Source organism: Anomalospiza imberbis, chromosome 13 (assembly GCF_031753505.1).
Source record: "Anomalospiza imberbis isolate Cuckoo-Finch-1a 21T00152 chromosome 13, ASM3175350v1, whole genome shotgun sequence".
Taxonomy (NCBI): domain Eukaryota; kingdom Metazoa; phylum Chordata; class Aves; order Passeriformes; family Viduidae; genus Anomalospiza; species Anomalospiza imberbis.
Genome location: NC_089693.1, coordinates 17081927 through 17094343, shown reverse-complemented (window position 1 = coordinate 17094343; position 12417 = coordinate 17081927). Strand labels below are relative to the sequence as shown.

The window sequence follows — 12417 nt, the reverse complement described above, 5'->3', positions numbered from 1 at the left end:
TTCAAGTAGCTCTGGGAAACCTGAAAATGTCAGAGTAATTCACAAAGTCACAGTAAGAAATTCCAATTAAAGTGAAAAGTCTTCAGTATCAGCACAGGATAAATTTTCTCATGGCGCAGAGACAGCTTAGGCTCTTCCCCCTCTCCAATCCAATCATTCCTGCCTCTTATCACAGGGTGCTCGCCCTTCAGCTTCTGGGTAACTGAAAACATCATACTGAAAAGTAAGTCTCTCCTGCTATTTCTTTTCTCCATCAACCCTGTTGGATCAGCCCTTCCTTCTTAGCAAGGTGCCACACCAAAGCCATGTCCAAAACAGATTTTGAGTTAAAAGCACTTCAATGCCCGTTTGGTTTCACAAGTTACAGTCAAACTGGATGTGCATGCAGATTTGGTGTCATTTAACAGAAAAGCTTTCAAGAACACGGATCAAAAATCACCTGGCTTATTTTCCATGAGTCTCCACCTTCTAGTACAAACCCAGATGCTGTGGATAAATTGCTTTTATCCTTTCCCTTCAGCTGAAGTTGCTCTTTCCATTATACATTCATCTACCCTTTCCAAGCATCCTCGTTTTTTAGGGACAATCTGGTACCAAGCATCTGAATAGTCACAGATTAAAAGCTTTTGGCCATAATACAAAGGGGACCTGCCCTGCTACTTCTGGAAGCTCCTTAGAAGGCATGAATCAAGCCAAGTCTTTATGTGGAAAGCATCAGTACTTCCTAGTTTCTCAGTGAGGCATGGCAAAGAGTTTGTGCCTGAATTCTGAGATACAATAAGAAATTTTAAAATACAAAAATTTTCCAGATTATCAGAGTGCAGTTTTTTGCTGTCCTTAAGAAACTATGACAATCACGCCCCATACCACCACTTCTAAACCAGCATTTCAACACAGTGACATAGACATCAGGTATGGAGGAAGAAATACAGAGTTTTTGTTCAAAATGCACAAAATCATGATAAAATTCTAGCTAATTAGTCTCTTGAGATCTAGGGATGTGGTTCATAGCCAAGTCTGCCCACAACAATTAATACTATTTCTGCATCCTGACAGATTGTCCCACCACTGCAGCTTGCTGTGGATCAAGAACGACAACTGGTGTGGACTGTGGTTTTAATTAGATGTACCAGTATGTAAATCAACATCTTCTGCCCTGTAGACATAGTGGTTTTGAACCACTACCAGGGCACTAAAACATTCACTACGGGCGTTACATCAACGCCTTCCTCAGCAACCCAATTTCAGAGAATCAGAGAATCCCAGACAGGTTTGGGTTGGAAGGGACCTTGAAGACCATCTCATTCCACCCCCCTGCCACGGGCAGTGACACCTCCCTCTAGACCAGGTTGCTCCAAGCCCCATCCAACCTTGCCTTGAATATTTATGGGGATGGGACAGCCACAGCTTCTCTAGGCACCCCATGCCAGGGCCTCACCCGATCACAGGGAAGAATTTCTCTACACCCAATTTCTACCACTGCACCAAAAAAAACAAGTGTCCTGGCTCAACTCTGCAGATGGAAACCAGAGTTTTTAACCACTTCTACCATGTAAGAAAGTGTTTGCAAAATCAGTCACTTGATCCACTCCTGCTTATACCAACACTTCTCTTTTTTCTGATCAAACCAGAAAGAAAAACCCAAGGAATTAACCTAATGCAGAGTCAGGGTATCTTTCAGAAAGTGGTGGCCATGTTCTCCTATTCCAGGAGTTTATGACACACATTCCAACAGCTTCACATACGACCTCCTCACACCATTATTAATAGTATTACGTTCATTATTACCCTATATGCAAAACCTTCAGCTTTTCAGACCTTGATACTGCTGGGAGCTACACTGTGTTATCCACGTGTACCTTTTCCCTTGGACAGCTCAGAGAATCAGGGATCCCAATGAGACCACTGAATTTCACCCATCCTTTTACCTCTCAGCCCAGTGACACCAAACACCTGGGCTCTGGTAAAAGGCAGTGGGATGGTTTCCATCAGCTACTGCTAAATCCAGACACATTACAGGCATGGGTCACAAATGCTTATTTCCTTTAGAAATGTAACAACTTTATTGAAACAGATGTTATGGGAACAGCATGGAGCACCACCAGGCAGCCTGGAGGACAGCAGATACAGTGGGAAAGGACTCCCAGAGCAGCGCATGTGTCCTGTGGAGTGTAAGCATGGGAAGATCTAACAGGGAGGAACTGGTTTCAGGACCTCAAAGTAGCCTCTTTTTCCAGTGTTTCTCTTCAGAAAAACACTGCAAAAATAATCTCACATCTAGCAGAACTACTTGACGTGAGAGGCGTAAACTCTATTCTTGGTTAAGTTACAGAATAAATTATTTGATTACAAGCTAAAAATACTTACTATCACACATTCTTTTCCTCTTTAAGGAGCTCTTGAATTGATAATCCCACAACAGAAATAAGGAAGTACATTTTTAATGCCACTGATTAACATTTTAGATCACTTTGGAGCATTCACTGTATCCCTTCTCCTGGAAGTTTTAATGCCAGACTGCTGACATTTCCTAAAAAAGCATTATAGTTGAAAAATAAGTTGGTGTGTTGACAGAGCGCAGTGCTCACTGACCTGCCTGAGGCAAGAAACCTGATTATGTGGCCACACTGATCCCTTTTGGCCTCACCATTTTTTATGACATCAAAACCATTCAGCCATAAACTATTTTTTTTTTTGGTGGCTGATGAATTTAAGATAATAAACTATCTAAATGGGACCACAGCAACCTCAATACTCCTGCAAGCCATTCAAGCAGCACAGGGAGGCTCTGGAGAGGGCAGGTGTTCTGACAGCTATGGCAGAGATGTGGTCATCTTCCCAAATGATGGCATGGAGTCCTGGTCTTTTGCAGCCCTTGCTTTGTGAGCCAGCTCTACTGGCAGCCACACCTACCTGGAAAGCTTTCACCTCATCCAAAGAGAGAAGGAGAAAGGAGTCCTCCTCCTCTTCAACTGCAGACTGGTTAACACTTAAACAAGACTGACCCTGTCTTCTAAAATAAAAGCCATAATCAAAGTGTATGGTCCTGGTCCACAAAAATAATCATCTTCTCTTCATCAGGGGAAACCTAATCTACAGTTTAATTTAAGGGGATTCCAACCAGGTCCATAAAGGTGGTGGAGACCTGAGCAGGGCAGCACAGGAGGAAGGCAGGAAGCCACTAACAAGAACCCTGCTATGCACCCACTTGCCCTGTACCAGCCAAAGGGCAAAAGCAGCCAGCACCAGCCTTCCCCCCCACACACCACAGCAGGCCTGTCCAATACACAGCTGACCACACCAACAGCAACAATAACACCCGATGTGCAACGCATCACACAGAAGGTTCTGGCACCAGTTCCAGGAAAGGCAACATTCAACTGTGCCAGCTCTCCTCCAGCCACACTTACAGCACAAAAACTTGTTTCAGGTAACACTCCACTGATCCTCCCCTACAGCTTTTTGCATGCCTCATCCAAGCAATCTTTCATCTCCATCACCTTTCTTTGACACTCGAGCATCTCCACAGTCTCCTTAACTACGCTCTTTTTATTGGCAGAGGGTAGAAAGAAAGCAAGCAAACACTGAACATCTCTCCACGTGCACGCGTCTGGGCTCATGTGCATTCCAAATTCTCCCCATAAGCACTTTTTTAGGCAAAGCAACTCATTTGCCACCACGATGCCTACCTTCCCCCTTGAGGACAATCTCTTTAAACTCGGAGAGATTTAACTAATAACATTAAAATGATGACTTACCAGTCTCTCATTATCTTCTGAGGTTCTCTGGTAATGAGCTGCTAAAGAAGTGTAATCCTGCTCCTGCTTGTTACACTCCAAACACTTAAGTCCATGACGGATTAGCCTCTGTGGGTCTGTGTAGAGAGGCAAGGCTGGCTGAGTGCTTGCAGAAATCCCTACGCCGCCTCCTGAAGCAGCAGTGGACTTAGGTGGAGGAGAGGACGAGAGAAAAGTCTGAGAAGCTGGAGAGCTTGTAGGAGAAGGTGAAAACATTTGGTCTATGGAAATTGGTTTCATGAGCAGCTGAGAACACTGCATGATAAATCCTTTGCTCTTATGATCTCGTGCATGTTTAAGCAAGCTACACTTATTAAAAAAAAGGAGCATAGTTGAACACTGAGTGCACATGACTTCAATGTGAACGCTTCGCCTACTATAGTGTTGAGTCAGGCTTTTCTCTAAGGCAAATGAGTCCCCACATTCCAGGCAACAATACCCAGAGGCAGGTAAATTAATACTACTGTCAGGCGGGGGGCTAAGGTTCGGAGTATATATCGGCACTGGATTGGCACTGTGTAGCACTTTATGGAATGCCTCCATGACAACGGGAGCAGCTTTCTTGACTTGGTGCACCAGTGGCACTGACATCTGTGTCACTTGAGGCTGGTTTCGCCTCTGTGCTGATGTCTTCGCTGTAACAGAAGCAGCAACACTGTGGGGGACCAAGTTGAGATTTGCTAAGTGCACAGCTTTGGGAAGAAGGCTGGAGGTGGTTGTGTTGGATGGCTGCGTCACAGTACCCTGCTGCTGCCTCTTGACCCCCACTTTTATGGCACCGCTCCCGCAGTTTGGCAGTGGAGATAAGGACACGGTGCAAGTGCTGTTTGCAATATCCATTTTCATACTGTCTGAGTAAGGACTCATTACATTTGACAGCTGGATAGCCATAGCAGCCCCGTTTTTGGCTGAATTCCTGCCAGCCTCACCTTCTGTAACTGCACTAGTGTCAGGGGATGGGAAAGATTTGATAAACTCTTCAGCAGAAGAGGTTTCTGCAGGTGACTCTTCTGAAGATTTGCCCAACTCATCATTCTCTGGCAAAATTCTAGTTACAGTCCTTTTAATTTCACCGGAAGATGTCTTGATAGTCTTTATTCTAACTTTGGGAATAGCTGGCGGAGAGCCAGCTGCCATGGAAGGAGAGCCTTTCCCACTGCTGTCGCTGCACACACTCCGAGGACTCTCAGGCTGCTTGCTAGCCTTCCTCACCACCTCCAAGGGGCTTCGAGGACTCTTTGGCGACTTGGGCATTTTTGGACTTCCCTTCATCCCGTCTTTAAAAGGACCAGGTTCCTTGGTAAAATTTGGCTGATCGCTTTTTGGAATACACACCACCTTTTTGGCCTGAAGAGCTACTAATGCTGCCACACAGGATGACAACTTGGAATGAGTTGGCTTTAGCCTCTGCCGAGGTGGTATTGACGAAGACATGTTTAGCTCGGGCACAGACCCCTTGCCATCTCCTAAACTGTTGTGAGGGAGGTCTCCAAACACCAAGCCTTCCCCAAGAAAGCTGTTGGTATCTAACAAGTCCTTGCTTGACTCCGCAAACCTCTCCACTGCTCTGTCTTGCTCTCTCCTGCTCATTTCCAGCCTATTCTCTGGCTGGCAGTGGATTTCTGCCTTCTGCTCCTTTTTACAGTACTGATCAAACATGCTTAATTCGGGCTCTGGCACCTTCCTAAAATGATCTAGGACTGAAGCCCCTGTTGGTACATATATCGAAGGCGGTGGAAAGTAGGGAGTTTGGGCATGTTTGGGTTTATCCCCAATACTGTTCTCTTTGAATGTATCCTCTGGTTCAGGGCTGGAAATGGGGCTAAACTGACTAAATGTTGGCAAAGGCTCTGACTTTGACTCATCCAGTTTATCAGAGTAACCTCTCGAGCTGTCACCATTAATAAAAGTTGACTCAAATTTGCCATAATTATGGACTAAAGCATGAGCCTCAGCTGGCAGATCAGAGCCACGAAACCCATTGTGTAACAGACCAGTTCCAAGGTGATTCCCCTCCTTTTCTGCCTCAAAAGACTCCTGGCGACTTGTGTTCTTCACTATCACACTCACAACAGGTGCATCAGAGGGAGGCAGAGAGTGGGATAAGGACACATTCTCATCGATGCACATTCCCGATGACTTCAGGTGATTTTCACTCTCCTCCCCAGCTGATGGAATGGTCTCCTTAGCATCGAGACTAGTTGGATCAGGGATGTCAAAAGCAGCCAAGAGGTCATCAAAGTCGGGGGTTTTCATGTCCCCCATGATGAAAGCTACAAGCAAAAGCACAAAGAATACTTTGTCAAGTACATTTCCCCCATGGACAAACTTTTTAAGACTCATGCGCATCAACATCTTCTGTGACAAAAATCACAGCTGCCCAAAGCCTGGGGTGTGGGCAGAGCTGCTCCTCAGAGCTGCTTTAAGCAGCATGGTGAGAGACAGCAAGCATCCCCTTATTCCAGGATCCCCAAGAACAGAGCTGGTACAAGCATGGCCTTTGAAACCACACGCAGCTCATGCAGGGGACATCTTTTCAACCTGTCAGGTGCACCACTAATCCAAAGCCAGCCACCATCATGAGCCTCAACAGAAGGTTCTGAAGTACATTAGCAGAGGGTTTTTTTTTTTTTTTTGTTTGGATGGGGCTTTTGTAGAGCTAATAGACAGCAATCACTGCTGATTTCTCAACAGATGTCACATTTGAAGAACTCAAATCTTTTCTGGAGGAAGAAAGGCAGGGGCAAACAGGTGGCCCAAGAGACACAGACCTGAAAAGTGAGATGACTCCCTACCCTGAGCAATTTAAATAATAGAAGTCTTCAGTAAATATTTCAATACAACAGTTCCAAGAAGGATCATTTGAAACAGGGGCAATCCTTAATTATGATGTGAAGCAAAAACCGCCCAAAGATAGAATAAAGAACTATATCCAAATCGTAAGATGAAACTGTGCTCCCAGCCAGCACTTTCTTTCTAAGCTCTTCAGAAAAGAAGTGGGGACTTAGAGCACTCAACACAGCAACCTACAACAGCAATAATCAAGCTCTGGTGAGATGTATGAAAACTGAAAGCACAGAATTACTAGAACATTTGTGTTCACTACTGTCAGGGATACTGGATTTACACTGTTTAACCAAAATATTTTCAAGCTGCTAAAATACAGAGACTTCACAAATGTTTAATGTGTCATTATTTTAATATATTTTATTTAAACCCCAAATTTATGTGAACTGGTGTGTGCTGTATGTAAGGTATGGGAGAAAAAACAAAATGTGTCAACAGAACTAGCAGAGCACCAGTTCCTGCTTGGCAAGGAGCATCTACAGGCAAGGTGAGTCCTGCCACACTTGACTTGGGCTGCAACAATGCTGCCAAAGCCAGCAGCAAGCCAGGGAGACCAAGGGGGTGGCAGGATTCCAGGACAACGGGGAAGAACTGGGAGCAGAGGTACAGGCAGAGAAGAGGACCATGGGCAAGGGAGAGGGAGAGAGAAAAGCCACCTGATGCCTTCCCAAATGGGGCCCGATTTAAGGCTGCTGTCGTTATTGATGATTCAGTTTAGAAGTTTATTGAGCATCACAGTCAAACCAAACAAAGCTCAACCCTTCTTGCCAGGCTGCTAAAATGGGGAACAACTCCTGGGCCAGGAGAAATCACTTGGAGTGGAACACAGGGACACAGTGGTCTTTGAGTTTTAGCTCAGCCGTTCCTCCAGACAAGTCCCAGAGGTGCTGCTTTGGTTAATCTACTGCAAAACACTCTGCAGAGATTTACTTGGCGTAAAAGTGGCTTGCTGTGGCTGAACTTAAACTTGTTCTTAAATTAAACCACAAATACGAAGGTCCACAAAGGGCTATGCAATAATTTGCAACCACGTCCCTCAAGGAATCACAACTGGGCATGAAATCCCTGGAAGCTCACATTATCCACACACTCCACATCCCCAGCACTTGATAAGGACTTTGGAAACAACACAGATTACTGTAGTTGGCAAAGGCATGGACCTGAAACTTCCCGTTCCTTTGGGTGGGAAAAGTTGTACCAGCTGGGAGAGAGCTAGGCACCACGCAGCTCCCAAAATTTCTGGCACACAAATCCTTCTGCAAGGAAGACACTTCATTCCATAACCTGGCATGATTGAGTTTTGTACAGAGAAAAATGAGTCTGCCAATCACTCTTGACCTTCCCCTTCCCACTCTGGAACACCTCTCTGCATCTATTTTAAAATGCAAGACAAATCCCACGTATCTGCAGCATCTCAAAATATCCTTTACTTGGATGAAACCTTGCTTTTTCAGAAGGATTTGTGCTCGCCTTTGAGTCTTATATGACACCGTTTTACTGGCTTTGCAATCACGAGGGCACAAGTCTCTACCTAAGTATTTCTCCACAGAACTGCATCTTAAACTTGTCATATACAAAGCTACACTTTCTCAGAATAAAGCAAGTTTTGACCCAGATTCTAGAAAATAAGTATCTTATCGACAGAAGTGATTTTTAAATAACATAAATTTAAACTTTTTACTTAACACTATATACTTCTGATCACAGATAACAAACAAAAAAAGGATATTAAAGGAAATTATGTAAACCAGCCTGTGAGGAAAGCTGAAAATAAAGACCTTTGTCCTTACTCCATCATTCTTGTACAATGGACTGCAAACCCAAGCTTAGGATCCAATGAAAACATGGAGGTTGAGACTTGCAAAGCAGTAGAAGAGGTGAATAAAGTGAGCGAAGGAGAAGGACTTACGGAGTACAGAGTGTATTTCAGTGTGCAAACTCAACCTCACTATAGCACATTTCTCCAGGAATCAGGAAACCCGGAGGGCTCCAAGACATCCAAAAAAGCCCTGTGGAAGGATGGCAAATCCCAGTGCCATGTGCTATGGATAAGCTCCAAAGTCAAGGAGAGGCACCACAGGACCCACTTCCTCCACTCACTCCTTACAAACCTTTTGCTAGCGGTGCTATTCCCGGGGACTTCTGGAGACTGGGAGTAGATGCTCTGCAGCTTTGAAACTAAGGAGGAGGTTTGAGATTACCACTTAACAGTGAAGCATGAAACCCCAGTTACACCAAGGAAATTAATCACAGAATGGCTTGGGTTGGAAGGGACCCTCCTTCAATCCCCTCCTGTAGGAGATTATTTATCATGTACATTGCCATTACTAAATATTGGTAATTCTGCAAAACAACAATGTACATCTGCCAAGGGCTGCTCAAGCCCGGCTAGTGTCTCCGGGAGGGGATGCAGAGACTGCATGACACTGGAATCCCATGGGAGGGCAGGGACAGCAGGAGCCGAGAAGCGCGGGGAAGGCAGGGGATGGGGGAAGAGGCCGCTGTCAGGGCTGCGGAGGAGGCACGGGGCAGCCGCAGCTGGCGGAGGGCTGAACCGGAGGGCGGCTCAGCGGCAGGCGGGACCCGGGGCTGTAACACCCGTGAAAGTTTCATGAGCCCCGTGCGGCTCTCGGTGCGAACGGGGCCGCTGGGCTGGGGACTCGTCCGGCCCGTGGCACTCCTACACACACAGAGACACACATCCCCACGCATATCCACACACACACCACCCCCATCCCACGCCGTCCCCACCCGAGACAAAGGCCGGCCCCGCCGCCCCCCGCGCTGACAGCCCGGCCCGGCCCGGCCCGGCCCCGCCGCACGTGGGCCGCCCGCCGAACTTAAGTTTGTCCCGGCGCCGCCGGGCCGGGCCGGGCCGGGCCGGGCCGCCGCGGGCACCGCAGCCGATCGGGGCAGGGACCTGAAGAATGGGGAGAGGTGGCGGCCTGCGGGCCGGAAGAGCCGGTGCGGGCGCGCAGGGCTCGGTGCGCCGGCGGCGGGGCCGCCCGCCCTGCCCGCGGGGCGGCAGCACCGCCCGGCCGCGGGGCCGGCGGGAGGGAGGGAGGGAGGGAGCGCGGGAGGGCGGAGGGCAGCGGGAGGGGCGGGCCCGGCACGGCCGGGCCCGGGCGGGCGGGCAGGACTCACCCACGCAGGCAGATCCTCCGGGCCCACCGGGCCCGCGCGGCCTCACCCCGCACCGGGCACCAACGGCCGCAACATGGCGGCGGCGGCGGCGGGTGGGGCCGGGGGCGGGGCGGGGCGGGCCGGGCACAGCGGAACCGCCCCCCCTTCCCTTCCCTTCCCTTCCCTTCCCTTCCCTTCCCTTCCCTTCCCTTCCCTTCCCTTCCCTTCCCTTCTTCCCTTCCCGCCGCCGCCGCTCTCCCTCCGGGAGGCTCCTGACAGAGGCGTCCACGGGCCCGGCCCGGTCCCGCCGCCCCCTGACGCCGCCGAGGCCCCGCGCTCCCGCTGATCTGCGGTTTCCTCACCAAAACCTGCCCCGAGAACGGCTCCCGCTGCAGTCCCCGCTCCGTGTCTTCAACTCCTTCCTCGCTGTGTCCCACACCCGCCCTGTTGCGGTTTGCTCACAATTACACCGATCGACCCAGTGATCTCACATAAAGGCGAGAGCGAAGACGTGTGGAGCTCCAGGCTGGGGAGCCTCACCCTGATCCCTGGGAAGGCGGCGGAGCCAATAACCCCTGGAGCCGTTTCCAAACGCAGCGAGGACAAGGAGATCTCGGATCTGTCAGCACAGGTTACAAAGGGCTTCCATCCCTGATGCCTTCTGCATCGAAATTACTAGAACGGTAGATTTAGATTAGAGGTTAGGGAGACATTCTTCCCTGTGAGGGTGGTCAGGCCCTGGCACAGGGTGCCCAGGGCAGCTGTGGCTGCCCCATCCCTGGAGGTGTCCCAGTCCAGGTTGGATGGGGCTTGGAGCAGCCTGGGCTAGTGGGAGGTGTCCCTGTCCATGGCAGGGGGTGGAATGGGATGAATTTAAGGCCCTTTCCAAGCCAAACCGATTCTATGGCAAGTTCAGGGGATGAGGGGAGAGTGATGGATATTGTTTGTTCTCAACCCACGTCCAGTTCTGGGCTCCTCAGCACGAGACATGGACATACTGAAAAGAGTCCAGCGAGGTGCCGTGGAGATGATGAAGTGGTTGAAGCACCTCCCCTGTAAGGAAAGGCTGAGAGAGCTGGGGCTGTTCATCCTGTGGAAGAGCAGAGTCAGGGAGGGCTCATCCAGGTCTGCAAGTATCTGCAGGGAGGGTGCAAAGAGGAAGGAGCCGGGTTCTTCCCGGTGGTGCCCAGTGCCAGGACTGGAGGCCACGGGCACACACTGATCCACATCAGGAAATACTTTTCTCCTGTGATGGTAACCACAGGCTGGCTCAGGTTGCCCAGGGTGGCTGTGGAGTCTCCATCTTTGGAGGTGTTCAAAAGCAGTTGGGATTTTCTGAGCAGCCAGCATTAGCCGCCCCAGCTCCAGGCTGGACCAGACGACCCCAGGAGTTCTTTTCCAACTTCAAGTACTCTGGGATGCTGTGAAGCATTTTGTATCGAGGTGTGGATATGCACACTCCTATCGTAATAAATCAACAGTATTTCTTGAGGTTGTCTTCCTGTGAACTGACATTTTAGCCATCTACCCCCAGCACCAGACATACAGCATTGCTCATACTTCATTAATTCTCATCTAGTTAAATAATTATTTTTTCTTTGTCATCATGGGCAAAAAAAAATCTTTTTTTCTAGCTGACACATGTAGCTTCACATGCTCGATTTCTGAATCAATGTCATCACTTCTTTTGGAGGCGATAGCCAGTTTCCAAAAACGAGCAAAGGACAAAGGGAATCACAAACAGAAAACATTTTAAAAATTGCAACTGTTACCTCTAATTTTAGTGCATGTCTACCAAAACCTCTAAATTGTATCTAGTAAGAGAGCTGACATTTGTTACACAATTTACTAAGAGCTGTCACAGCTCTGAACATGTTGTAGCTTGCCGGAAAGCTGTGGTAATTTGAAGGATTGTGATAATTAAGAAATGTAATGCCAGTGGGAATTTAGCTACATCCCTCAGATGGCCGAGGAGAAGAGACAGTCCTGGAGTGGCTGAGGTCCCTTCCTCAAGACAGCAGATACACAAAATGCTCTAAGGAGAGTCTATGTCTTTCAGCATGACCTAAAAGTCACCTTCCTCTTCTTATTTGTAGTACAGTGTGATGATTTGACATATCTGGAAGCAAAACCTCTTCCTCCTCTTTGTTTTTCTTTTAAAATTTAAATTTGTCCCTTTAGGCTTGTTTTGTGAAGGTTGTGGAATCCCCACCCCTGGAAGTATCCAAGGCTGGAGAGGTCTTGGAGCACCCTGATCTAGTAGAAAGTGTCCCTGTTCATGGCAGTCATGGCAGGGGTATGGAACAGGATAAGCTTTAAGGTCCCTTCCAATCCAAACCAGTCTGGGATTCTGTGATTTGATGTGGAAAAGACAAAAGCTGTTGATCTAAGGAGACAATGTACAGAGCAGCCCTCTGCACTTGGGGGGCACTGAGGCCTGAGCAGGGAGCAACATTGGTGGGACCCACTGGTGGCACCTCAGAGAGGGAAGCCCCTGGATGAAACACTCTTAAGCTATGTCCAGCTATATGTGAGACCTTAACTTTTAATTCTTCACCTGCTTGGGGTTGTTTGTGCTTGCTTTTTAGCTGGGGGAAATGGTTCTTCCCAGGTCCTAGTGTGTTGAAAAGTGTATGGAGGCAGGCAGGCT

At 48.4% G+C, this 12417-nt stretch overlaps 1 protein-coding gene across 5 annotated transcripts in view; it reads right to left on the bottom strand.

The window, feature by feature from the left end:
• ZNF592 (zinc finger protein 592) overlaps positions 1–9943 on the bottom strand; it is a 35630-nt gene extending 25687 nt beyond the window's left edge. Inside the window, exons 1-2 of one of the 5 annotated variants that reach the window (XM_068204240.1) lie at positions 9789–9943; positions 3759–6070 (exon numbers count right to left, since the gene is read on the bottom strand). In XM_068204240.1, coding sequence (XP_068060341.1) covers positions 3759–6062 — 2304 coding nt within the window. In that variant the 5' untranslated portion in view covers positions 6063–6070; positions 9789–9943. Of the gene's footprint in view, positions 1–3758; positions 6071–8396; positions 8869–9395; positions 9420–9564; positions 9590–9788 lie in introns of those variants that run through there. The other 4 variants (XM_068204241.1, XM_068204243.1, XM_068204242.1 and 1 more) reach the window with 4 other exon arrangements.
• Positions 9944–12417: the final 2474 nt, after the last annotated feature.